At 44.9% G+C, this 24,577-nt stretch overlaps 1 protein-coding gene across 1 annotated transcript in view; it reads left to right on the forward strand.

Annotated features, from left to right (window-relative positions):
- CSMD2 (CUB and Sushi multiple domains 2) overlaps positions 1-24,577 on the forward strand; it is a 1,651,801-nt gene that overhangs the window by 1,192,887 nt on the left and 434,337 nt on the right. The window contains exon 14 of the mRNA XM_086956548.1: positions 22,936-23,262. Coding sequence (XP_086812674.1) covers positions 22,936-23,262 — 327 coding nt within the window. The remainder of the gene's footprint in view (positions 1-22,935; positions 23,263-24,577) is intronic.

Consider the following 24,577-nt stretch of genomic DNA (forward strand, 5'->3'; position numbering starts at 1 on the left):
CAATAATGAGCATGTTTGTTCAGCGGGTAATAATAGTCAATCCCGGCTTCCATCTTTTACAGGCTTATTACCATCGATAAAATAGGCGACAAGTATAAAAACAAAAAAAATGAACAACAGCACAGGGCGACCAAGATGAAAACCTCCCAAATCATTTGCACGAACCACTCGTACTAGAGGCGACACTGACATCCTACATTTGACTGGACTCGCTGTTTGATCAGCCCACGCCCACTACACGTGCTTAAAAACACACTTTGTTTTGGATATATTATATCAATCATGCCACATGGTATACATACATCAAAGAGGCCAAGTGGATCCCAGCAAAGAAAAGAAAAAAAGAAAAAAAATGAATCCGTCTCAACGCTACGTGGATCCATGCTTCAATATGTCAAGAGACCAGATGATGGCCAGGGTAAGGCAGGTTCAGCAAAAGACACAGTTCCTCGGCCACCAATTGATAACGCTGATTCTAATGCTAGTATGCATTCTGCAGAAGAGGAGGAAGGAGTTCAAATAGAAGAAAATGAAGCAGGAAAACAAGGAATGGAAATTCACATGGATGAATTTGAAGCAGAAGACAGTACTGAAAATGACTCTGACCATGATACTGTAAATGAGACGATGAAGGGCGAAAATTTGAATATTTTAGATGATGCTTCTTTTTGGAATATACCAGTTCCAGATCATTTGCGGGTTGAAATCATCAAAAGAGGAAGTGCTTCTTTCCAGAACAAAGATGGCCCTTTCAGAATTGCGACAAGGCAAGATCCAAAAGCAAAAGGAGATTTTCGCCAGCTGTCAAAAGAGTGGTTTTACAAGATGATGCCAAATGGCGAGAAAGTGTTGCGATCATGGATGGTTTACTCACTGGTCAGTGACAAATTATATTGTTTTTGCTGCCGACTCTTTGCCGCTAATCATGCTACAGATACGACATCCAAATTTGTGACTGGATTTCAGACGTGGTGGAAACTGAGCCCGAAAGTGCATAATCATGAGAGATCTGAAGAGCACTTACATTGCCTTGAAAAATGGAAAACATTGGCAGCAGGACTTAGACTGCACAAAACAATTGACGCTGAAAGTATTGCTTTGATGGACATAGAGAAGAAAAAGTGGCGAGACATTTTGCACAGGTTGCTCGATGTCACATTGTTTCTTGCCAAGCAGAATCTGGCATTCCGGGGCCACAATGAAGATGAATCTTCATTGAATAAAGGAAACTTTCTTGAAATGGTTGAGATGCTTTCTAAATATGACCCAGTGCTGAAAGAGCACCTAATGAGATTAAAGCGAAGCACATGTAAACTCAAAGCATCAGTATCTTATCTTGCACCACAAACTCAGAATGAGTTCATACATGTACTAGCAAATCATGTGAAGGAGAAGCTTGTCATGGATATAAAATCTGCCAGGTATTTTGGGATCATGTTCGATAGCACACCTGACACATCACACACTGACCAAATGTCTGAAGTGATCAGATATGTGAAAATCCAAAATAGGAAAGTTGAAGTAAGAGAAGTGTTTCTGGGATTTTTCCCTTTAAAGGGGAAAAAAGCTGTTGACCTCAGTTCTGATATCCTTAAAAATCTGGAAAGTGATGGACTCGACATTATGATGTGCCGCGCTCAAGGTTACGACAATGCTGCCACTATGGCTGGAATCCATGGGGGTGTACAAGCCATTTTGAAAAGAAAGAACAGGAAAGCTATTTTTAATGGATGTGTGGACCATTCACTTAACTTGTGCGGCCAACACTCTTTTGCTGAAAATGCTTCGTGTGTGACTTTTTTTGGAACTCTTGAGGCAATGTTTTCCTTCTTTGCTGCTTCCACTCACCGATGGGATGTTTTAATGGACCACACTGGAGTCTCAGTGAAAAGACTATCAACAACACGCTGGAGTGCTCATCATTCTGCAGTAAAGGCAGTGAAAGAAAAATTCGATGAATGTGTGGCGGCAATTGAAGCTCTATGTGATCCAGAGGAAAATTTAGACACAAGAGGTACAGCCCGAGGTCTTTTGCCTGCTGTCTGCAATTTCACGTTTCTGTGCTACCTCTACTTTTGGTGTGATGTACTTGAAGAAGTTAATTCTACACAGCTGTACCTTCAGACTAAGGGCTTAACTCTTGACAAGGTGGTGAAAAAGCTAGAGACGCTAAGACTTTTCCTGTATGACGAGCAGCGCAATCATCTAGTAGAGAAGGCCATTGAACAGGCACTTTTAAAATCAGACCAATATGGAATTTCAGTAGAGAGCAGAGTCAGGTTCAAGAAGAGGATGACAGGTGAGAAGACAAGAGATGTTGGACTAACTCTGCAAGAAGAAAACAAGAGGGCGATGCTTGAGTGTATTGATCGTTTCCATTCTGAACTCCAGATCAGATCAAGAGCCATCAATGAAGTAGCAGCCATGTTTGAGGCTGTTCAAGCTAAGAGTTTGATATCTGCCACTGAAGAAGAGTTACTGGTATCCATTCCAAAATTGACCACTTTCTATGATGAGTTATCCGAGGGAGAGCTTTTATTAGAAATACCAAGGCTGAGAAGGCACCTGAAGGCAGCAGAGATTGATCTCGGAGAAGCCAAAGACTGGTCAGTATTGGATGTTTTGAATTTCATAGCTGAATGGGACTTCCTAGAATCTCTCCCATATCTCTCATTGAGCCTACAACTATTTCTTACGATCTGTGTGTCTGTGGCTTCATGTGAGAGGAGTTTTTCAAAGCTAAAGTTTATAAAGAACTATTTGCGATCTACCATGGGACAGTCAAGGCTTTCTGATCTTGCAATATTATCAATTGAAAGCGATTTGGCGAAAGGAGTTGATTTTGATGAAGTAATTAACAAGTTTGCAGCTTTAAAGGCCAGGAAAGGAAAATTCTGATTAGTCTAGATTTAATATGACATTGTCATTTGTACTGTTGCATACTATTCTGGCAGTTGCTGATTGTGCAAACCCAAAGCAGAACTGTTACAACCGTATCTCCTGTAACAGTAACATTTAAAGTTTAATGTTAAAATAAAAAAAAAACAGTAACATATTTTCTATGCAATTCTTAGTTCTTAACTTCTTACAATCTTTTACCTCCGACCTTGTTGAATTAAAATTTTCTTCTATGGCCTTTGTAAATATAGGAACTAAATTTACAAACGTTACTAAGAATTCTGTATGGTCCCGTTATTTGCCATCTGTGTCCACTGGCGGACTCGGAACGGAGGAGTTCCATGCGGGGACGGTAAGTCGTGAGGGGGGTGACACCAAGAGCTACCCGCACCGGGTGACACCAACCCTAGTGACGCCACTGCCAAGGGTGGGACTCCTGCTTGAAATCTGTCCAGGTGCTGCAAGCCGCATTACGTATTTTAGTTTCCGTTCACCAGAGAGCTGTCCGAGTGCTGAAAAGCTGCTTTCTGCACAACACCCAAGGGCCGGTGGGGCTGTAACTGTACTGGAAAGAGGATTCCTTTGCAATGCCTCTCTCCTCACTTGCAGGGACTATCCTAGTGTTTGAGGGTAAAGTGCCTGCACGATGCCCCTTCAGTACACGCAAGTAGATGCCCAGGTGTTTGAAAGAGGCTGGCTGCCGGATGCCAAGCCTGAATATGCGCGGAGAGCTGTCCACGCGCAATACTAAGTCTTTCATGTTTTCAAGCTTCTATCTAGGAGCTGTCCCGGTGCTGAAAGGCCGCCTTCTTCACGATGCTCTCCCACAGGCACAGCACGTAAGCTGCCCAGACACTGGGAGGCGGGTGCCTACCCGCAGAACATGCTGGAATCTGTACAGATACTGAAAGAATCCTGCCTGCACGATAACCAAGCACAGTGTGTGTATAGCTGCTGCTTGCACGTTCCGCACCCTCAGCAGGTGCAGGGATCTGTCGAGGTTTTGACAGGCCTGACGCCTACCTCATAATGTGCAGAGATCCTGCCCGCAGAATGCCACCATCAGCATGGGCCAGGAGTTAAAAGGCTGATTTGCATATGGCTGGGTCCAAACTGGAACGGCATGGTGAGCAAAAAACGATGGTTTTAGGCCCCGATCTCAGTACTGGGGTGAATGTATGACACTGTTCTGCATTCTGTCCATCAACTGTTCTTTTTGTATTTGTCTCTACGCCCACTTCCATCACGTGCTGGGCTTCTGTCTGAACGTTACCCACCCCCATCCTCTGTACGGATAGGCCGAAGTGTTGAACGTGGAATCCGGTAAAATGCCCGCCCCGGGCACAAGCAAGGAGTTGTTAAAATGTTATAATGCGTCTGCTATCGCTGTCCGCCCGCACTCACACGAGACAGCTTAATTCATGTGATTGAACAAAGCACACCTGGCACATTCGGCCTCGAAAATTATAGTAAGCTGATTAATAGCTCCCCGAAGCACCGCCCCGTTGCTGTCACCCCGAGACGCTGCTCGTCTTATGAGACATACTTGGTTCTCGGTCTTCCGCGTCTGGAGGCCAGGGCCAGGGGTGCAAACAAAACACTGGCCCACTTGTATATACATTCGAAATGGCAAAGTAAAGGCAAAGGTCAGTGTTGTCTATGGCCCATGCCTGATAAATTCTTTTTGCGCTCTTTGGGCCCTATTTACAAGGCCTTGAAAAGTCGCCTATGGGGGCTTTATGTGGCCTTACAAAATATGGGCAGGCACAATGAGCCGCCTGTGCTTCAAAAAAGCGACACACCGGCGGCGCAATGGCCCTGTAAAGAGGCCCTTTTGTTCTTAACATTTCGTTCCTGGTGGACTAGGGTTAATAATATTCTAACCTGGTTAGATAAAGAAAACAATCCTAATTTAGTTAGAGCCCCTGCGATTCTAAACTGGTTAGTTAGTGCCCAGACAGTTTCAATCTTGGTAGGAAGAGTCCAAACATTCAGAATCCGTTGATGAGACACTAGACCAGCGGTCTTCAATCTGTGGGGCGCGACCCCCAGGGGGATCGTGGAGTCCTGGGAAGGGGGTCGCAGATTCTGCAGAGTGCAGTTCCTGGCATTGGGCTGAGGGTGCTCACGGCGGAGGCCTAATTCACACCGAGGTGTGAAAAACATCAACGCCTCATTAACAAGTAAAAGGTCTTTTAAAGACCTGTCAATTACTTGTGTGTGACTGTGTGTATGTCCCTGAAGCTGTTACAGCCGGGCTCACATACACGAGCTGGGGGGAGCTGGGGGGGGGGGGGGGAGCTTGCGGGAGTGGCTGTAGTGTAACCCTTTGAGTTCAATGGATGTTGCGCACCTGGAGCTGTGGGTCGTGTGACACGTCCCCGCCCCCAGCAGGGAGGCACAGAGATGCCCTCCCATGAGTGGGAAAGAAGAAGGAAGACGACGCAAAGAGATACTGATTCCCATCCCCCCCCCCCCCCACCCCCCCACGAGAGAGGCACAGAAAAGGTGGGTGGATGAATGATGGGTGAATGGATGGATGAAAGGCTGAAGGATGGATGGATGTGTGAAAAGGTGGGTGGATGAATGATGAGTGGATGGATGGATGAATGAAAGGATAGATGGATGAATGATGGATTTATGGATGGAAGGATGAAAGGGTGGATGGATGAAGGATAGATTGGTGAAGGATAGATGTATGGATGGAAGAATGAAAGGGTGGACGGAAGGATGGATGGATGAAAGGGTGACTGGATGAATGATGGATGGATGTGTAAAAAGATGGGTGGATGAATGAAGGGTGAATGGATGGATGAAAGGGTGGATGGATGAATGATGGATGTATCGATGGAAGGATAAAAGGGTCGATGGATGAAGGATAGATTGGTGAAGGATAGATGTATGGATGGAAGGAAGAATGAAAAGGTGGACGGATGAAGGATGGATGGATGAAAGGGTGTATGGATGAATGATGGATGGATGGATGGATATGTAAAAAGATGGGTGGATGAATGATGGGTGAATAGATGGATGAAAGGTTGGATGGATGAATGATGGATGTATGGATGGAAGGATGAAAGGGTGGATGGATGAAGGATGGATGTATGGATGGGAGGATGAAAGGGTGTATGGATGAAGGATGGATGTATGTATGGATGGGAGGATGAAAGGGTGGATGGATGAAGGATGGATGTATGTATGGATGGGAGAATGAAAGGGTGGATGGATGTATGGATGGATAAAAGGCTGCATGGATGAATGATGCATGGATGAATGTGTGAAAAGGTGGGGGGATGAATGATGGGTGGATGGATGAAAGGGTGGGTGGATGGATGTATGGATGAAAGGGTGGATGCATGTATGGATGGGAGGATGAAAGGGTGGATGGATGAAGGATGGATGTATGGATGGGAGGATGAAAGGGTGGATGGATGAAGGATGGATGTATGGATGGGAGGATGAAAGATGGATGTATGAATGGATAAAAGGTTGCATGGATGAATGATGGATGGATGTGTGAAAAGATGGGTGGATGAATGATGGGTGGATGGAAGGAAGGGTGGATGGGTAAAAGATGGGTGAATGGATGGATGATGGATGTATGGATGGATGGATGTGTGAAAAGGTGGGTGGATGAATGATGAGTGGGTGGATGAATGATGAGTGGATGGATGAATGAAAGGGTGGATGGATGAATGATGGATGTATGGATGGAAGGATGAAAGGGTGGATGGATGAAGGATAGATTGGTGAAGGATAGATGTATGGATGGAAGAATAAAAGGGTGGACAGATGAAGGATGGATGGATGAAAGGGTGGATGGATGAATGATGGCTGGATGGATGTGTGAAAAGGTGGGGGGATGAATGATGGGTAGATGGATGGATGAAAGGGTGGGTGGCTGGATGGATGAAAGGGTGGATAGGTGAAGGATGGGTGTATGGATGGGAGGATGAAAGGGTGGGTGGATGAAGGATGGGAAGATGAAAGGGTGGATGGATGTATGAATGGGTAAAAGGTTGCATGGATGAATGATGGATGGATGTGTGAAAAGGTGGGTGGATGCATGATGGGTGGATGGAAGGAAGGGTGGATGGGTAAAGGATGGATGTATGGATGGAAGGATGAAAGGGTGGATTGATGAAGGATGGATGTATGGATGGAAGGATGAAAGGGTGGATGGATGGATGTGTGAAAGTGTGGGTGGATGAATGATGGAGGGATGTGATGAGTTCTAACAGGCGCATTTATGGTTGTCAAAAGTTGATGATGAGGAGTACCAGTTTCTAGAAATTTTTGTCGGAAGGGGGTCCTTACGCCTAAAACGGTTTTACAAGGGGGTCTCAGCATCAAAAAGTTTGAAGACCTCTGCACTAGACTATTCTTCTCTGGTTTGTGAAAGTTCAAAGAATTCTAATCTGATTGGTCAGCTGTCCAGAAAATGATCTTATGTTTTCTTAGGGTCTAGACAATTCTGTTATTTTTGGTTAGAGGTCAGCCAATTCTAATCTGGTTGTTTTATGTGAAGAGAATTATAGTCTGGCTCAAGACACACTGGACAATTTGGGTCCAGCTATTTATAGTGTAGACTATCCTAACTTGATTAAGTAAAGGCTACAACATCCAATTTGGTGAAAAGATTTCCCGAGGATTGGAGCTTAAACTTCTCTAATACCGTTAATTGGAGTCTAGAGTGTCCTTAAATTATTAATTAGACCTTTTACATCTTTAATCAAGTTATATCTAGTCTATTACTTAGAGTTAAATCTTACTTGACTGGGTAAGTGCCCCTTGACATGTTCACCTTCCTGATTGGCACTGTGGGTATTTTCACTCTTGTCAGTCACGCTCCAGGCATTTTCCCTTTCCACGGCCTGCTGTCCATTTAACTGCTGTCTGGGTAATTGAACAGAACTGACATGCCTACTTAATTACTGTACAAGTCATGTTGGTCTGGGCTACCTATTTACATTCTAAGCACGTCCTTTTATGTCCAATGTGGGTCCAATTGACCTTAAACTAGGTCAGTTCTGCTGTGCCTCCATCTAAAATGCTTTAAAATGTGCTTGCCTAATCTAAAAAGGCATTTTGTTCACAGACAGAAAATCCACAGAGTTTGATCGCAAAGTTTCATTGTGTGATCTTGCAACTTCTTTGCTCATGAAAGTTAATGAAAAAGAAAATGTCCCAAAGTGGTGGTGCTGAAAGGGTGGGCTGGCGTCGAATCTCCGCACTCGGAGGATTTCCAACCGCTTCTTTCTTCTAATTCCAATTTAACCATTTACTATTCCATTAGGAGCGGCTCGTGTTCTCGAGCTGTTAGCTAAATGGCTGTTAACGGCCTCATTATTTGATTGGAGGCACTTAGCCGCAGAGGTTAAAGGCAGCGGAGAGAGCAGGCTAGCAGGGGGCCGACGGGGGCCTCGCGTGGACAAAATGCAGCCATTTCATGAATATTAAATTAAAAGTCATGTCTTGCTTAAGTATTCCTGCCTGTAGTGGGCATAACCCGTATTATTTTATTTTAAAATATAAATGTTAATACAGAGAGTGAGTGGCGGAGCAGAACATAATAAGGGGGGATATAGAGCGGAAAATCTAGACTGGCCTCAAGTGGAGAAAACTGGTGTCAAACTGTGGACCTGCGCTAATGGACGTCTCAATGAGACACGGCAGACTGGGCTGCAAGCGGAGAGGGGCTCGTCATGGCGCCCACCGAACACACGGAGGGGCGCCTCGAAGTGCACTGCCTCGCTCTAGCAGTTAGCTCCTGCCGCGCTGATTATTCATGGCAGCCCATTGAGAAGTGCAGCAGACTGGCACCCAATGGGGGTGTTCGCTAAGAAAGTCTTAAAGCACGTTTAAAAGAGTAACAGGGGTCCAGAGCTGGAAGAGAGCTAAAACATAAGCTAAAACAAGAACTGATGCACTGATGGAAAGTGACAGAGTGGGGATTTATGGCGCCATTTTGTCCATCTCTTGCTATAAATGTTATGTCAGAATAGCGAGCACAAAAACAGCGTGTTTTGTTAAAGAGTGTTTTTATTATATTTTGGGAAGAGGATGTGGCCTAACGGCTAGGGTGGTCGTCCTCGTAGCTGGATAACAAGGCTCGAGTCTCGGCAGAGACCACTCAACATCCTGTGATTCCGGGCGAACCCTTAATCTCCCCGTGCCAAAAACAAAAAAGAATGAGTGTGTCCGTCTGTAATGTAAACTGGTGCTCATTGAAAGCGCTCTGATACCTTCGGGTCTAGCTCGCGCTATATAAAACACAAAAAAATAATAGTTTTTTCTTTGTTAGACTGTTACAAAGCATTAATAATACAGCAGTATGATATCTACCTCGTGCCTTCAGCGAGAGATCGGTAGAGCATAATTTCAGCCTTAGGGTTCCATATCAGTCATAGACAAATTAGTGATCACGGTTCTGCTAGATCCCACCCTACTCTCCCCTGTCATCGATGAGAATCAAACATTGAAAGTCAGCACACATTGCTACGATGTGTTAGTAAAAGGATGGAAATACAATAAACAAAAGCACAAAACTAACAGTGCACACAATGGGTTCTAAGTGGCCTAGCATCCAGTACTGCTAACCAATGGGAGTCCAGGCGTCGGGGAAGCCCCTCCATATCCGCATGTTGACCTGCAAATCAGGGCTTATTCAAATCAACTGCGCCAGGCAGCAGCACAGCCAGCATGCACCTCATCACAACCACAAGCACTCGACCCCAGGGTCACGCACCTCCTAAAGCTTCTGCCAAACCACCACGCCCACTCCTAGTCAGTCGCCCCATCATCACCACCCAACTCTAAGATGCCCGAGGGGGAGCAGCTCTGACCCCCGGGAGTCTCTATTGCATCCAGAACATCCGCTCAAAGAGGCACTGTCGGTCTTCTACGTATCACCTGAGTCTTCTCCCTGTGGAGTGCCTGGTCCTTTGATCAGACCTATTCCTCAACAGCAGCCTCCCACTGGGACACCACTGGCCAGCCGCCGACTTCCATGAATTGACATTCTGCCGTTTATCCAGTGTAACTGCTAAATCTAGAAAACTATTCCCCACTTTCTTGGGTTTTGGCCCGGGGAAAGATCCCAACAAGCATGCTTCCATGTTGCACAGCATAGTTTGTCTAAGTGTCTCGCTCAACCTCTACACCACAGAGGCCCCAATCTCCCTTGTGTAAGCACATGACCAGGTCATGTGACTAAAGTCCACTTCTGCCAGTGCACAGCGGGGACAACATCTAGCTCTTCCCCAACACCCTGTGTATTGCAGTGAATTTCTTCAGTGTGAAGTAGGTCTTGTGGATGTAATTAAATTGGATGATTTTAAAACAAGTATTCCGGTAGACTCTCTGTGGTTAAGCCAGTATCCTTGCCTATTCACTATCCAAAATTTCCCTCCCTAATACTCCATCCCATTTCAACCTGAGGCCAACCAAGGGCTTCATTACCATCCCATTGAGGGCACTATAAGGCCATTTCACGAGGTGTCTACCTGTTCACAGGGACAGTAAAAAGTGTAGGACAGTATGCATTTGAGGTTCCTCCACCCGTGTCCCAGAGTGCCATAAAGATCCGAGCTAATGCCTTATATGTAAGGAACTGTCCGGGGGTCAATCCATTTGCCCATTAAGGACATCCAATGGCATCCACTTGGAGGCCTCATAACACTCACCCATTGTCACCAACCCCACTTCCGTCCAAGCCCTCAGCTGTGCCACCCAGAAAAATGTGGAGGGTCCCCATAGGGAAGCTCTACCAGTAGGAGGGTGGGGAAGTACAACATCACCCCAGCATCCACCAGTCACATGGCTTCCAGGATCGGAATGTTGTGGTCAACAATTAGCCATCCCTACACGCCATGAACCCACCACTAGAGCTGAGCCAAGAGTGCTCCTTGCATAGACACAGACGCAAAGGGTCCCAGCTCGGCCAGGTTCATACCGTCCAGCAACGGTGTGATCCACTGCAGCTGGGCAGCTAAAAAATATAACTCAAATTCCGGCACTCTCAGGCCAACTTTAACCCCTTCCGTGCGGCCGCGATTTTCCCCGTGTGCGGCCGCCGGCCGAACACGGGCGGGCCATGACGAACCCCAGCCGTCATCAGCACACGAGCACCGTAGTGCATGACGGCTGGGGTTCGTCACCAGCATGGAAGTGGTTAAGTAGGGGTCACTGGAGTTTGTCCAAGAACACCATGTGTCGCCCCCTGTCCCATATAAGCTCCAGTTTATGATAAATTGTGATCCCCAGATAACAAGCACAAAAACAGCTTTGTACACAAATACCATAACAAGAATATTGAATACTAAAATATAGTGCAATTAAGTATATATGTAAATATAGATCTACGAATCTTTATATCCCATCCACTTCTATTTAACATATATGTATTGTCAAGGTCCATATGTGGAGTTACTTATAATAAACCTCGACTTACCTATTTATACTTATCTTCACAATATTTCTTTATGTAGTTGATATTCTGGATACAAAACTTTGGTAGCACAGCATTTTGTGCTCAGTATTCCAGTACCATTCCCTTTCAGAGTGTCTCTACGATCAGACATAGTTATAGGTGTAGGCTGGTCATCTAATCATCTAAGATGGAAGGTGTTCGAATGTTGAAGTGATAGTTTGAGCTCCGAAGAACCATAAAATAAATATTGACAAACAGTTAAGAAACTAGGCAAAGTAAAAATCCAGTTTACAAGTGTCTGCAGTTTTGGTAATGAGTCTTCATTATAGGTGTGGGTAGAATGTTTCATTCCACCCACTGAATTGGCACAATTTGGTGACTATGTTTTACTGTTGTAAAGTGGAGTTCCGTCGAAATTCCACCAATCTCCACGTGGTTAAATTGTTCCTGCAAGGCTTCAGAAATGTGAGCGTGAGTGAGACTTTGTGCCCCCTATCACCATTTTCTAACATGGCCAGTTGTGTGCGGTCACGAGGGGCCACGGTCAGAGGGATGCTTCTCATGTAAATTTTGCTTTTGCTCAAGTAGATTTTTTACTCGAACAACATCAAAATCAACTCGAGTGGCCATGTGCTCTTGCGCACCACATGATACTGTTCCCACTGACTTTAGCGCTGATCACTGTACTGGCCCAAAATTAAAATGTGAGCATTGCAACATGCATACTTTCCGCCCATTGGTGGAACGCTATGGAAACTTGTGACGTTTTTATGTAACTCTGCAGAATTCCACAGTCAAACTCCATGAATTCCGCTCACCGCTCCCTTATTCCACTTGTAATTTTCCAGTCTGCCTGATCCATATCAGTGCCTCCATATATACCATTGCTATGCTACAATATGAAACCACTCTGCAGAATGTCCTGTTATTGTGCCAGACTATGTTAGGAGGTTTCTGTAGCTTCTTGGCCACAGGATGCCAACCGCTGCCCAGGACACAGGGTTCATAGACCCAGTGAATTGTCTCAGATTCTGTCAAAGACATGAGCAAGACACAATTTTATTTTATTTTATTTGTAGTGTTTTATAGAGCACAAACTTGACCCGTGAGGGTATCAGAGTGCTTTAAAAGATTTACAAAAAGAAAGTTTACAGATGTGATGAAAAAGGCATAGACAAACGTTCTAGACAGGGATAGCGGTATGAGGGACATTCCCTAAATCGTGAGTTTAAGCGTCCTTCTGAAGTGAGTACATGTTTTGTTGAATGTCACATCGCCAGGAACCCTCTTGTGCCAGAGTAGCCCATCACTGTTCCAGAATATGCATTTCATCACTGCCCCAGTATATACTGTCACTAGATCTGAATGTCACAGCAATGTGCTAGAATATGCAGTTGCTGTGCCAATTTGTATGAGAGTTAATCTTAAAAAGTTCAGGCAGAGCGGTGTGATAATTTTCCATATTGATGGCATATTTAGAAATGATAATGGGATATTGTTGTGCAATGGTGAGCTATTTTGACAAATTGATGAAGTATTCCGCCGTCCTTATGTAATATTCTGGCTTAGCAGTTAAATATCATGGCACAGTGATGGCATACCATGGCACAATGATTATATTGTGGACACAGCACCTAGATATTTTGTTGCACTTTGGTGTTGTACATACCTTGATAGAATTTTCTGGCACAGAGATGGAACATTCTGATGGCACAATGGTGGGATATAATGGCACAGAGCTTGGATATTGTAGCATAAAGATGGATGTATGTCATAACGATGGAACATGCTAGCGCTGTAATATTAAATATTGACACAATGCTGGTATTTTCTAGTGGACTGAAGGCATATTTGGACACATTGAGGTGAAAGTCCAGCAGGGCAGTGGGCCACAGTATTCTATCGCTGTGCCGAATAGTCCATGTTTATTCCTGAATACCATTTTTTAATGGAACATGCCAAATATCTCATCATTATTCCGGAATACACCTCCATTTTGCAATGACTAAACAAATGATATGCCATATAATATCCTCTCAAATGTTGCCAGGGAATGCCATATGCTTGATCCAGCAGTTCATCCGATGGCAGAAGTTCCCCAAGTATCTCTAATTGGCAATACACACTCACAGGGAGGGCAACCAAATACATGAGACATTCCACGTAATAGTGACCAGATCCAAAATTGTAGCCCCACGTCTTCATCAATACACCTCAAAATAGTTTACACCGAACTACCACAACACGCTTTGCAGATACAGCAAACATTCAAAGGGATTGGAATTTTTGTCTCTTTAATTCTGGTTTCTTGCACTTCTTGATACAATATGTTGGGTGGACCTCCATCACCCTTTTTATTTCTTGTTTAAAGTCAGAAGCTTGAATATGAGATCCACTGTGTGGATGGCTGAATTGAACTCTGAGTAGCAGCCTATATAAGACAGATACGTGAGTATTTTAATGTTGTACACTAGTAATTATACTCCTATCCATGCGTGCAGCTGACCGCAAAAAATCATACCTTTAGCATGCAAATGCAAGGATTATTAAATTCCAGCTCAATTCATAAACATCCAAAAGAAAAAAGCCCAAGGCCCTGAATATCAGGGCCCCTGAGGGCATTATTATTGTACCTGATAAGAACTGATAACCCGGATTTCATGATTTATCCGATGCGATAACTATCACCTATTACAGTTTCCGCCTATAATAATGGGACATAGCATGTTGATTTGTAGCCGAAAAATAAACATGTTCTGCTAATTTCCTGCCTTTTTTACCCGTGTAAAATTCTGGCAGGCTTGATGTTCTCAAATGTATGAGTAGGTGCACAGTTTATCATACCCAGTAAATATTGGGTGTGATGAAATCTGTACGACAATTCCGATCCCAGTGCCTTAAGGGATCTTCATTACGGTCAGAATTTTCTGTCCCTCTTGCAATCAGAGTCTTAGTTGGCTCTGGATTTAAAGACGAGCCCTTTATGTTTCATAAGGACCTTGGCAATGAGTGTCCAACGCTCAAGCTGACCAACTTTCAATTCATAGGGTGATTTTGGCAATCAAGTGGTTTAGAGAAGCTCCATAAGCCACCGGCATCATCTAGTTGTGGACACCAGCTGAGCATGCCAGACTGGAGGGTTTCAATTGCTCATAAGGTTTACACTCATCCTCTTTTTCTTTATTTGTCTTCTTTAGTTGTTTAATTCCCATGTCTATATTGGCCAGTTGTATTCCAAGTCCAAGAAAGTCTTTCTTGCAAGAGGTGACATGCTTCCACTAGAAGGGACAGGGATGTTCCGCAATTCAACCTCTGTTTTTGCTTATGTTTGGAACTCTTTCAACTTGAGGTGGGGGGAGTCTATGGAAGTGTGCATATATACTGTTCTGCGTACTCATTCTGATAGGCATGGAAGATGTAGGTGGAACTGGGTACCACATGCACCAATTCCTCATCTTTCTCTGTATCAAGCTCAGTTGCTGCCTTTTGGCCTCCTTTTTATCTTGTAAATCTTCATCATGGTCATTTCACAAACCACAATAGACACAACATCTCTGCATGCATACATGTTTGTGACATTTGAGCAAACCAAGCTAAACCACTGCACAAGGCCCCCTTTGCTCAACTTTTGGCTTTAATTCTTCCACGTGACCACCCCTACTATGTCTCAAGGCACTGGTTGCGTATCTCAAGTAGGCTACATTATTGGACATGTTTTACCGCATGGTGTTATCTATCCTGTCTCTTGGGCCGCCCCGCTGTGCTACCAGGAGTCCTCCACTCTGCAGACTCTCACACCTCATGCCTTTCCGTTCTGCTCTTTGGGGAGTCCATGCTGGTCGCCTGTTACAGAAGTGTCGCTGACAGTTTTCCATTCATCCATTGTGCCTCTTGCTGCTTATCATTGGTTTGGTTGAGTGCATTTGTGAAGTATTTGTTACTTTCATGACAGAGTGAAGTGATGTAAATGAGAATCTTTGCTATGGCTACCATCAGTTTGTGACTGGCACTTGGGACAGGGTCCTCCTAACCAGATTCATGCTTGGATATATTTGAACTAATACCTCTACTCAGTATAGGCTCCCAACATTAAGGCCAAGCCACTGACCTATATTTAACACCACAAACGCCAATACTGTTCCTTTATTTATAGTCTAATCAATGCAGCCATATTGAAAAACCAAACAACACGTGCTGTAGACTCCTAGTTCTGTCTGAATCAATCTCTTTTTAATTATTCTTTTATGTCAAAAGGAGAATTTTTTGATTTTGAAAAACATTTACATTTTTTACAGAAATGCCATGGGTGTGTTCAATCACAGGGCATCTATAGGAAAGGTGTCTATCTCGGGGGAGTCTATATCACAAATGGGAAACATCCTTAACATCGGGGTCAGTACACCGCGATGCTGTTACATCGCGGTTGTTTGTAACGACCGCGATGTAACCACGCTATGCCATTACAATGCAAGTCTTTACATCGACTTGCACTAGATGGCGTGCTAACATTACAAATAGTGTACTATGCTGTCCGAACACCTTCCCTACTGTTAAGTGGACTGGAGTTGGAATAGTAAATTACACTTTACTAATGTTAGCCCGCCATCTAGCGCAAGTCGAAGTAAGGACTTACGTTTTAATGGCATAGAGTGGTAACATCGCAGTCGTTGTAACAACCACGATGTAACGGCACGCGATGTACTGACTCGTGTTGTATCATCATACATCCAACATGAATCGTCTCTGATGCTGCTTTCTCCCCACATTCATCACACCTCTTGATACACACAACTGGGAGGAAGGGCGCTGAATGCCGTGACGTAAGCGAGCAGAGGGTGCTGGATGATTTTCAAAAAAAGTCCCGCAATACAGCACAGCCCTCGCGCGGCTGCGCTGCATTGTGTGACAGGAAGGGAGCAGGAGAGCGCCATATCTTCAGAGATATGGCTCTCTCCTCCCCTTTTCCTTGCACCAGCGCTGATTTCAGTGGCCGTACGCCATGCACACACCTTAGCGCGTAGCGTCAGGGTGTGTGCATGAGTGTAGCATAGGTTTTGTACAGGAAGGGTATCCTTCCTGTACAAAATACTATGCTAGGCACAATGCAAAGCTTTTCCTACTTTGCATACGTGCTGAACGTGCTGAACAGTGCAGCACGCATGCAAAGTCGGAAAAGCACAAAGAAATTAAAACATTTCTCCTGTCAGCGCCTCCTTTGAAGGGGCATTACCTTTTGGCGCAAAACCTTTGTTAGAAACGGGACCCTGGCCGGCCAAGACTCGCGTCGAGGTCAGTCAGGGATCACCACTTCTAAAGTCAGGGCAAGGGAGTCACACACCAAGGCAACCCCCACTCGCCCTCTAGGTAGCGTGGCGCGAGCAGTCTAGGCTAAACTTGGAGGCGGTATGAGTTAAGTATTTGCGCACGCACCCCAGCAACAACACCCAAGGCCCACCACAAAGAAAGACTCCACACAAGGATATATAAAAAATAGCCTTTGTATTTATAATAAACAAAACACATTAGATAACACACGCAAACTGTACAATGTGCCAGAGGCACGGGCAGAATTTACAAGGGGAATTATGTACAGGACAGGGCCACATGGACCACTGTCAGGGGTAGGCACTTGTTAGATAATAATACTGGTAGATATACACTTATGTCGTAAACATAGAATGAGTAGCACCAAAATCATAAATGCAACACACATCCAGTAATCACTGGAACAGTAAGGACCTCCTACGCAACCCTAAAACACGGTAGGTAAATCACGCAGGTAACTAGGACCTAAGGAAGGAATACCAACACCTAAGCAGTTCACTCTTAGCAAAGGGAAGGAAACCTAAACATAACATGAAACATCACTAATCCTCTATGCAGGTCACATTTAGCAAAAGGAGATAACCATAAGAATACCTAATCAGGTCACTTTTAGAAAAGGTAAGCAGAATCAACATTTCACTGTGCAGGTCACGTTTAGTACAGTGGATAAACCTCAACAATCCTCTATGCAGGTCACATTTAGCAAAAAGGGGATAACCATAAGACTACCTAATCAGGTCACTTTTAGAAAAGGCACAGGTTAGAACACATGCGCAAGAATCACATCATCAAGTACATTACAATGCGCAGGGTGCACATAGCACAACACTCCAAAAGGGTCCCTCAGGCCAACTGGCCTCGAAAGGGGCGGAATGCCCTGAGTCTCAATGTCAGGGAAGCTGCGCAGGCAGCACAGCACACAAACCTAAACGTGGCAACTGTCCACTAAGTGCTGGACAGTTGTAAATATGCACTGGGCAAACGTTGGAGCCAGGAGGGCTCAAGAACAAAGTGGGCAAGGATCCTCTCAGGGCTCACCCAGGCAAATGTACAATGTAGAGCTCAGCGCTCTAAAAATAAGGAATTGCCCCAGAGCCTCTCTCAGGGCTCTCAATCACTGTGTGGGCTGGAGCCTCGCTGGGCTCGTCAAACAAGAGTGGCACCGTAGAGCTTCTGTGCTCTTCAACGATGAAAATGCCCCTGGGAGCCTCGTGGGCTCAAAGAACAGAATGGCCCCTCAGGGCCTCGTGGCTCTCAAACTAATCAATTACTGCCCACGTTGGAGCGGCCCGCTGCCAACCGGGGCCGCTCAGGGAACCAAGGTATGCCGCTTTGAAGCCCTCGTGGCTTCACTCTATCAGGGGGCGCGAGATCGCGCTACTCGGGGGAGAGGGGGCGGACACCGACAACGTGTCCCGGCGCCCCTCCCTTCTGCCTCACCGGCTGTCTCGTGGCGGACGGGGCTCCTCTCTCCTCACGGGGAGCCTCCCAGCAGCAGCGCGGGGCTCCTCTCTCCTCACGGGGAGCCTCGGCGAGACGCTGCAAGCTGCTTCCTGGTTCCGCTCTCCTCCCCTGATGACGCGGCGGGAGGCTCGACCACCTGGGCCAATCCCAGCGCGGCCGGGCTATGACGCGGCAGGCTGCTTCCTCTCGTCCCCGGGCTGCAGCGGTGAACACGGGGCAATGCCGGGTGGGCACCGGCTTGAAATAAAACAAGCACAACGGGGCAATGCCGGGTGGCACCGGCCTTTAAAATAAAGATAAAGCGAGGTGGCACTCGCTACGCCAAAAATCGGCGAAATGGGTCCCAATGCCGGGTGGGCACCGGCAATGCAAAATACAGCGCTCCCAAGCGCTTAGGGACTCCAGAAAGCGCGCCTAGCGCTAGAAATATCGGCAAAGCGCTGGGGCACAAGGAAAGCGCTCCTAGCGCTATAAATCAATGTCAGGGCGCCTCCAGGCGCAGCAAAGCTCCAGCAGGGTCTGGAGGCAGGCAGAGGGGCAAGGCAGGGCCAGAGCCAGCACACTGGGTCTCCAAGCAGGGAGACAGCCTAGTGGCGGTCCTCTTGGCCCCTGCAGCAGCAACAGCCCCCTCTGGCAAGATCCTAGGCAGAACCAAGAACAGGACAAATTGCATGGGGACACAGCCCCTTCTTATACAGCAAAACCCCTTTGTCTCAAGGGTGCAGGGTGGGGGAAAAACCAGTTGCAGCTGGTTCTGAAGTACTCTGTTTACCCCAACCACCCTCTCTATTCACTGGCAGGGCTAGGGCCATCAGTCGCACTACAGGGGGGTGGAGCCAGCATTGTCCGGGGAAAGTCCAGGCCCATCAGGGACCAAGTGCACTCCTCCCAAGCCATCAAGCATGCTGATCTCACACTCACCACCGGGCAGACCCATCCAGCCTTCCTGGAGCCAGGCTCACCAGCCAGCTCCAGCCAATCACAGTGCAGGCATATTTTCCAGCAATATGCCAAGTCCCAGAAATGGCATTTCTACACATGCCACATTCACGCAACATACATCATTGCGAAGCATTCATTCCCACGAACACGCACATACCAAATTCGAGCATGCACTCCCCACACATCAGGAATTACTAGGGACACAGACATTCCCCATGCATCCCTATGGGAGAGCAGGCCAGCCTCACTACATGCACGCACTTTACTCTGGGACACAGAGAAAAAGTGCGCACAGACCAGAAAATCATCCACGCATATCACAAATTAAAAGCAAAAAGATTAGGGGTGAACCTGCCATAAGGGCCAAGTCCAACAACCTTGTTTACAAATCTTTGTGAATATGGTTTTGTGTCAAAAGGCATGGGTTGTTGCATGGGAATGCCCATGTACCACCCATGTAACGCCCCCCCTGCGCAAAGTAACGCAAATCCGTGCCTAGTGCTGCTTTGCGCTACTTGAAGGGTGCTTTCCAGTGCAAAACAAGTTTTGCGCTGGAAAGAAAATAGCAACAAAAAATAATTTGTGCTGGTTAGTGTCACTTTTGTGATACTAAACCAGCGCAAAACGTTTGAAAATCTCCCCCATAGTGTGGCCTTGCGTGCACTACCCAGTGTCATCAGTAGGAAGGCTTCAGAGAGTTTGGGAGGTGAGAAGGTCATTAAATCTTTATGGGATCTTTGGATGATTTAGTGGACTTGGGGGCAAATCATTGAGACAATTATCGTTGCTTTAGCGGCTGTTTTTGGCTGGAAAGCGGCGATAATTGTATCGCACTATTAGCAAGGTCACGCTATCGCATGAATCCATGCCTCAGCACCCTTTCCCTTAACTCCCAGCTTTGCATCTCTAATGAGATGCAAAGTGGGCGTTCCTCCCCAAAATAAAGTGAGAAATGTCGCTAACCAACATTCCTCCTATTATCTTGCCTTACGCTAACCTGCAGAGCGATAAGAAAGGTAGTGCTAACCGCGGTTATGGCTACTTTCCTTACGCCTGCTTTCAGTCTTACTTAGCCATGATATCCAATGGAAGGTGGATATCATGGCTGAGTCTGCCCTGCCCTATCAACAAGCTATCGCCAAACGTTGTGCGATTATTGCTGGATTTTCAGCAATAATCTCACATTTGGCAGCTTGCGCCTGGAATTTTATCCCTGTTGAGATAAGCGTTGCTGATAGCACGCTATCTCAGCGATAAAATTCAGCGTTCGCCGGCGATAATTATCCTTGCGCTAATAATTATCGCCGGCCCTTGCTGAAATGCTCTCTAGGAGTTAGGAAGGAGCACATTTCTCACTACCTGTGATGTGCATGTTAGCTTCCATTTATATTGTATTCTATGGAAATGTATCGTATGTGGATATTGTGGAAATATGTGGCTTAGGTCCAGGCCTCCAGAATCAATGGTGTGCACTCTGCCTCTTTAAGCAGCACTTGACATCGATTGTCTGCTGGCCACGTCACAATGCTATGGAAAAACGGTGCTGATGATTGTCACTCCTCGCTCAACACTGCCGAGAAAGAGAGACCCTCAAGTCTTCAGATATTATTCAGGCTTTTAACTGAGCAAATCAAACTGACAATCAGTCCACTCGAATTGCGGGTAGAGATCTTTGAAAAACATTACTGCGCAACAAGCTGGAAAGGAACAAACAGAATAATGATGTTTCTGGTGATGTAGTAGATGCAACAAAGTAGGTGTTTGTCAGCAGGATATATGAAGAGAGACTAGGCGCCGAGCGGCAGTCAGCCCGTTAGATGGTCTATTGCGCTGCAAAACCAACAAGAAAAACCAACAAAACTAACTCTAGTCAAAAGAGCAATGCAGCTAGGACTACAGAGGAATTGTCATTCTGCACCCATGCGACCAGGCGGCAGCCTTTCTTCGGTATATATCTTTTAAATACAAAAAAGTAAGCGAGGCAGATCAATGTGATATTCTCATTGCTTGGTGCACTTAGAATATTGAACCCTGTGTCCTGTGAACTCTGCCTCTGATTCGTCGGCTCGAGTGTGTGTTTTAGCATGCAAGAGGAAGGACTAATTAGTTCTCCAGCCGCTTTTAAAGCGCAGTGAGAGCAGGCTTTGAGTGTGCATAGATGAAAGGGCTGCATAATATGTTTGGCTGGTTGGGGAATTGATGGGCGTTCAGCAGGTTTGTATGTGAGAACATTGTTGACAAATATATCAGCTGACGTAAATATGTTGGCCTATTGATCAGATACAAATTTAGTGTTCTACCGGGTTTAGAATTTCTGTCATTAACTCCATATTTTTGTAAACAACATTAAAAGCATGATATTTTTTGCCAGACGATATTTAGTGCATAATATCCTGGTAGCACACCTTAAAGTAAGCTGGGTGGATTGGTTTGCATATGAATAAATACTGCAATGGACAGTGTTTCTATTGGACAGTGAATACATTGATGTTGTTAAGGGTACTAATAGGGTATTGAGCCTGGGGTAGATTAAATCATTTATGAATACCTATTTGCCAGCTCAGAAGTGTAGTGGTGGCTGAAAAGGGGTGATGCTGTGATGAAAGGCTGTGCTTACTGGATATCTGTGTGTGCTGTGAATTGGATAAGTCAGTGAGTAGAGCAAATGAATGGTATATGTAGAGAGCTTGGCTTTGATGTCCGTACTCAAACGTTGTGGATTGGCAAATTCAAATTTGGGACTTGGAGGGGTATATTTAGCTTAAATACCCACCTAGATGATTATCCAATGTGTGGCTGGTAGTTGGGTTAATGAAGAATGATGATATAATAGGCAGACTTGAGTGTGTTTGGATTTATATAATGCTACAATAGGATTTGTGTGTGTTTGTGTGGTTACGCGGTGGGTTTTGGCATTTGAAGCACAGGAAAATTGATTGATATGTGATGGTTTGGTATGATTGGAGGGTGAATTTGTTGTGAATGGGTGAGTTAGGTCTGTCAAATTATATAATGGCTGGATCAACTGCTGAGGCGGCATAGTTAGAGTCAGAGAAAGCCTTTTTTGATTGGCAGATTGATAGCCAGGAGACAGGCTGCCTGAATTGAATCATTGGTTAATTTGTTACTACCAGTTAATGCACAACTGGCTGAATACATAGTTGTGTGGTGGGGTTAGTTGATTGATATATAAATGGATGAATACTTTGCTGAGCACCAATTTGATAGGAGACTGGATATAACACTCTGGCGACAGAAGGATGTATGACCGGATATCAATACAGCCAAGCAGCTATACTTATCCCTTTATAGATGAATGGATGTATGAATGCTTGATTGGAAAGACTGGTGGTTTGCTGGGTTGGTGAGTGGACGGAAGGAGTAATGTTTTTATACAGATTTATGGGATGCTAGGTTTTATTCGATTATTATTGCATAGTATGCACATTTTTGTCACGAATATCAAACAAAGTAAGTCGTTTTTCATGTGGCACACTAAATCTGCCAGTTCTTTTCATAAGAAATAAATATTTGCTTAGGGTTGCCGTCAGTTCAATTGCACAGTCTGTGGGAAACAAGAATTGATTTATGCAACCGTGCAAAAAGCAAACACCCAAATTACAAAGCAATTCCTTCATGTTCTCCATGGTTATTGATTCTATTATGTTGAATTTCGTTGTTACAGTTTTGCAAAGTTAGGCCAGATAATTACATGGTTCACTCACCTGTTTTGTTGGTTGACAATATTTACTTTACTGATCAAACTCCATGTGCCCCAAATCATTGCATTTTCCCATCCTTCCTTTTTACTCAGAAGGCATGCTTAACGCAATGCTAGCAGATTTATGACCAGTTTGTCTCTCTTCTCTTTCCAGTTTCTTGTTTTTTCAACTTCACCACACCCTCTGGAACAGTCCTGTCTCCAAACTACCCCGAGGAGTATGGGAACCAGTTGCATTGTGTCTGGCTGATCATCGCCAAGCAAGAGAGCCGCATCCATCTGGCCTTCAATGACTTTGACGTTGAGCCCCAATTTGATTTCCTGGCAGTAAAGGATGGAGGAACGGCAGAGTCACCCGTGATGGGCACTTTCTCAGGGAACCAAGTCCCACCATCATTGACCAGCAGCGGCCATGTCACCCGGCTAGAATTTCAAACTGACCACTCAACGGAAAAGCGAGGCTTTAACATCACATTCACAAGTAAGCATTAATAACAGCGAACAAAATAATACTGTATGTTTTTGAGTAGGAATATCTGTTGGCTTCTAACGACAAAATCATCTGAGACACAGTCTTTTGGTATCTGGAGAGCTTTAGTTAAAGGCAGACAGTTCTATGGAGAAGCAAGAGTTGTAGATCATTTCAAATACGTTTACAAAAATCATTTCAAATTATTTAACATAGCTATATGAAGCATCGTGTTTCACTGGCTTTTTAATGTTTGACCCCTGCTTAAATGTAGTGAGACTTCACTCTGCAATACTCAAAACACAAGTGATAAAAAAATATACAAAAGTGTGCATGTGTCTGCATCCTTTGTCTACCTTCTTCATGAGTGGCGAGTTTGTGACACGATAAATGAACAAATGGACTTTAAGAATCAATATTCTCCGTAAGAAGTCAGATTGATTAATTTGTTGACCGAGAATGTTCGGATCCATACCTGGTTTTCAAGACATCTACTTAAGATACACTTACATTGATAACATGGATGTAAAAAGAATCCATTTACCCTGGGCAGTGTGAATGCAGGAAATGTGGCCTAGAACCACCCCTAGTGGACATATGTTTGACACTCCTGAATTAGATCTTGCATAGGAGCAGGAGGACACCCGACCGTGAGCAGCCCTGGCCTCAGACTCATGATCTCAGACCACCATCTAGTTGAGCAGAGGTCTGCAGACACAAAACGCAAAACATAGTCACATAAAGTTTTGAAAATGCTTTTGGTCACTTCAAATCCTTTTGCTAGAGTGATTACAAATCTAAATGATGTCCGCACATTTAACAAGAAGTACTTTCAATGAGCTATGTTGTAAATGTACTTCATGTGTCATATGTAACTATCGATCAATCTGTTCTTCACCCGTGGATCTCTTGCATGATTACAATTATAAAATGTTACATTGTTTGTGTTTGGTTTTATTAAAAGGACAGTTGTAGCCCCTTAAGAGGAAGGAAGCTGCCTGGCTGACTGCTTAGGTGGCCATTTATTTATTGCAGATTTCCCAGATTCTATCGAAGCGAGAAATGGGACCTATGTCAGCCAGAACATTAGGACGATATTTATGGATCAATTTTCTTTATTGAATTTTCTCAAACATAAAAGTAAATCTGCGAGCAAAGCTATGTAGCCTACAAAGCGGACGATGGTTTGTCCAACTGAATGTCAGCTAAATCCTCCCCCAAACCTAATTCCTATCCTGTCCCCTATAAAGCTCTTAAAATACCGAATCAGGAGTATGCATAGTTTGTCAATAGTCTAGTCTCCGTGTTGCCAGTTGTCACCTTGCTG

This window comes from Lissotriton vulgaris, chromosome 2_1 (assembly GCF_964263255.1).
Source record: "Lissotriton vulgaris chromosome 2_1, aLisVul1.2, whole genome shotgun sequence".
Lineage (NCBI taxonomy): Eukaryota > Metazoa > Chordata > Amphibia > Caudata > Salamandridae > Lissotriton > Lissotriton vulgaris.